Source organism: Poecilia latipinna, unplaced genomic scaffold (assembly GCF_001443285.1).
Source record: "Poecilia latipinna isolate Pla-1442-1.1 unplaced genomic scaffold, P_latipinna-1.0 Scaffold2669, whole genome shotgun sequence".
In the NCBI taxonomy this organism is placed as follows: domain Eukaryota; kingdom Metazoa; phylum Chordata; class Actinopteri; order Cyprinodontiformes; family Poeciliidae; genus Poecilia; species Poecilia latipinna.
In genome coordinates, this window is record NW_015115285.1 from 57,944 (window position 1) to 61,851 (window position 3,908).

General features: G+C 36.3%; 1 protein-coding gene across 1 annotated transcript in view; it reads left to right on the top strand.

Moving 5' to 3' along the window:
- The window catches only part of col12a1a (collagen, type XII, alpha 1a), a 77,640-nt gene that overhangs the window by 26,849 nt on the left and 46,883 nt on the right, over nt 1-3,908 (top strand). The window contains exons 15-17 of the mRNA XM_015020829.1: nt 1,429-1,695; nt 1,798-1,990; nt 2,088-2,217. Of these exons, the coding sequence (XP_014876315.1) occupies nt 1,429-1,695; nt 1,798-1,990; nt 2,088-2,217 (590 nt within the window). The remainder of the gene's footprint in view (nt 1-1,428; nt 1,696-1,797; nt 1,991-2,087; nt 2,218-3,908) is intronic.

The window sequence follows — 3,908 nt, forward strand, 5'->3', positions numbered from 1 at the left end:
AGACGGGCTCTTTATTAAACGCCGTGAAAACTATAAAGATAAAATACAAAGCTTTAGATGCAGATCAGTGATTCTTGAGAATAGGGACAAAATGGGTTTTAATTTTCCCATAATTTTTTTTTTAATTATTTCTCAACCTTATGTATGCAAATATGATAAATAATGTTTAGGAAATGTAAAGATGCTAAGGTGCAGGCTCCCAGTTGCAAATTCTTTTAAAAAATTACATTTTTAATTGACCTGACCCAGAACTTTGTCATCACCATCTGACAAAAATAAATATAAAATGATTTTTAAAATACCCTATAAGTGATATTTTTACTCATTTTACAGACAAATGCTTCTCAAGAAACAAAATAAATATTATTTAAAACAAAAAACAACAAAAAGTCCATCTGACGGAGTTGACACAGAACTGAAGGTGGTGACAAACTAGTGAGTAAAATGAAAAACTTGATACATGTGAACTAGTGCAATTCATGTAAAATACATTAAAATGAATTAATTGCACATTTAAGTGAGATTTGTCAACAATATCACTGAAAGAGTCAGAAAAACTCTGATGGAGTTGACATCTGACGGAGTTGACGAAATGCCAAACTACCTCAATTTCTATGATGTTACTCTGAAGGAGGCCATATTGTAGCTCATCAGGTCCATGAAATCTTTACAGTTTACCGAAATTAAGCTTTTATTTCACAAAATTTCATCAAAGTTTTGTAAATTGTCAGTTATGGAGTTGACACATCATGGTTGTGACAAGCAACTGAGGAATAAAACAGAAGAAAAAACTAAAGAATAACATAAGCTAACCAGAGCTAACTAGCCCTCTTAGCAAAGGCAGAGAAAAGACGACGTCATGGGGTCCTCAGAAGTTCTGGTGCCCCCCAATAATGCCTGATTTTTTTTTTTACATTCTTTTCATGTATTACGGTGTTGACAAAAACTAGGGACACATTTCAACGGAGTTGGAAAATATCTAAAAATTATTTTTAATTCAATTTATTGATACTTTTATAATTATTTATATGACTACTTATACTTAATTGTCATAATATATTGTTTTAAACTATTATAATGTATTGAGTTCTGCTCCTGGACAAGGGATTTTACAGGCATCATCCACCGACTACAATGTTTAAAATAAAAAAATATTCAGCAAATACCAGGAAAATATACATTGTTGTGCTCACATGACCCAGGTTAGTTTAGTCAGATATTTGAAAAAAATATATTTTGTGTATATTTTATTCAAATTTGGTGCTTTACCCATAGGACCTGTTTTGTCCCTATTCTCAAGAATCACTGGTATTCATTTAGCATGCTTGGCCATACAAAAAATGCATTAAAAAGACTTACTTCCTAAGGCTGTTCATTCACTGTGTATCCCTTTTGATGTATCATTGAATTTTACTTCCTCACTCGCAGTCTCAGCCAGCAGCAAAACAATTGTCGTTTCGGATGAGACAGAGAAGACCATGAAGGTGACGTGGCAGCCAGCGCCTGGAAATGTGGTCAACTACCGTGTTACCTACAAACCACAGCCAGGAGGGCGCCAGCTAGCTGCCAAAGTACCCGGTGGCACCACCTCTACTGTCCTGAGACGCCTTACCCCTTTCACAACCTATGACCTGACTGTGGTGCCAGTCTATCGTTCCGGGGAAGGCAAAACAAGGGAAGGAGAAGGAACAACACGTATGTTGCCATTTTATGATCAACCAAATCGTGATCATGTACTTTACAGTGCAGAGTTTACTGACACATTTATTCTTTGCATTTCAATTCTCCTCTCGCCAGTGTCACCTTATAAAGGTCCCAGGAATCTTCAGACATCTGAACCAACAAAGACAAGCTTCAGAGTGACTTGGGACCATGCTCCTGGTGATGTTAAGGGCTATAAAGTCAAATTTCACCCTGCTGAGGACGACATAGACCTGAGGGAACTTATGGTTGGTCCCTATGACAATACTGTTGTGCTTGAGGAACTCAGGTGTGTATTTACATCCTTCCTATACTAATTTTGCATTTATTTAAACCATTAAAAAATGTTTAGACTACATGTAATTATGACGTTTGTTGGTTCACAGAGCTGGTACTAAATACACAGTGAGTGTGTTTGGTATGTTTGATGGAGGAGAGAGTGTGCCACTGGCTGGAGAAGAGAACACAACATACTCTGATGCACCAGAGCCTCCTCCATATGATGGACCAAGTAAAGTTACTTAAGATTATTCTACAAAACACCGAGATATGATTTGAAAATATTTGAAAATTCAAACAAGAGTGCGAACAACTGAAATATGTACATTCATATAATTATACAGTGCCTTGCAATGGTTTTTAAAGTACACCTCTAACCTTTTTACGCATTGTCACATTATAATTGTAAAGGATGTTTTTTTTTCTTTATCTTGGACAGGAAAGGTGACAATAGTTCACAAATACATGAAGCTAAATGCAGGGCAATCCTTAAAGAAAACCTGTCTGAGGCTGTAAAGGGCTTTTGATTGGCATGGAAGGGATCCTGTCTTTGCAGACAGGATCCCTAAACACAACAGGAACATCTCCATTAGCCAAGGGGTTGCTCTCCCTGGGCACCAAACAGGCTAGGACCACCTCTGCGTAAACATACAGCCAAAGCTAGATCAAAGCACATCCATGTGTTAGGATGGTCCAGTGAAAGTCCAGGCTTACATCCAACTGAGAATCTGTAGCAATACTTCCAAATTAACATTTGCAGACAATTTCTATCCACTTTGTTTGATCTTGAGCAATTTTGCATAAAGTAAACAAACAAAAATGTTGGTCAAAAGCTGACAGATGTACCGCAAAAGACTTGCAGCTGTGATAGCAGAGGAACGTAGAACTTAATGCACACGGCCCTTCACGATTTTATTTGGAAGAAAATACATTGATTTTTAAATTATACACTAATTTGTGTTGCTGGATCACAAAAAATCAAAATAAAATACAAAGATTTCAGCTATAGTTGCAATGTGAAACAATGTGAAAAAAGTTAAAGGCACCTGAACATTTGTTTGTGGTGCACTGTATCTGTCGTCATGTAAAGTAACATCTCCAGTGTTTGGTTTTTCTGTGGTAAGAATCTAGCACCGGACACTATAAATTTTCACTTAGACAACTATGCTATAAACACTAGCCCTATAAAAGTAAAAGAGGTTCTCTGAATGCCATTCCTTAAAGCAAATTTCCTTGTACAATAACAGATGTCAAGGAAGACTCACTTGTCTGAGCTTTTTATTTTTTGTTTGCTTTGCTTGCGAGCCTTTTAATGTTTCTTCAGCTGAAGTTTAGCCAGTGCAAAAAGAGCCATGTACATACAAGGTTACTGCAGGCATAAAAAGCCTTACTTTTACTGGTTAGTGAGTAAGACTGACACACAAACACACAGTAAGTGGGAGAGGAAGGAAAATGTTGTGGTTCACTGGAAAGAGTAGTGGAGGTCAGTTGGACGTCTTGCTCCTTATAAGGAGACATGCAGATTCAGTGACAGCTTTTTGCACATGGAAATTAAATGTAGATTCAAAAGGACATTGTGTGTAGCTTGCTTTAAATAAGAATATTCTAAGTTTTGGTATTTTTGAAGGGATGACTGTACATATATACTTGTTTAACATAGTTGTTTGACTCCTTTTCAGTTCATATCTTATCTTGTGTGCAATATGCATGTGCATATTTAACTTTTTTTTTACATCAAACAAAATGAAATAGAAATAGTAATAATTATTTATTTGATCAGTTTTTCAGAAGTATCCAGTTATCATACTCATTGTGCATCTTTACAGATTGCAGAGTTTAGCGTGTGCACAAACAGGACAGTACATCAAACATAATGTAACCTGTTTTCAGTTGCAGTAAGTGGCACTTAGTGTAGCATCTGACTATTT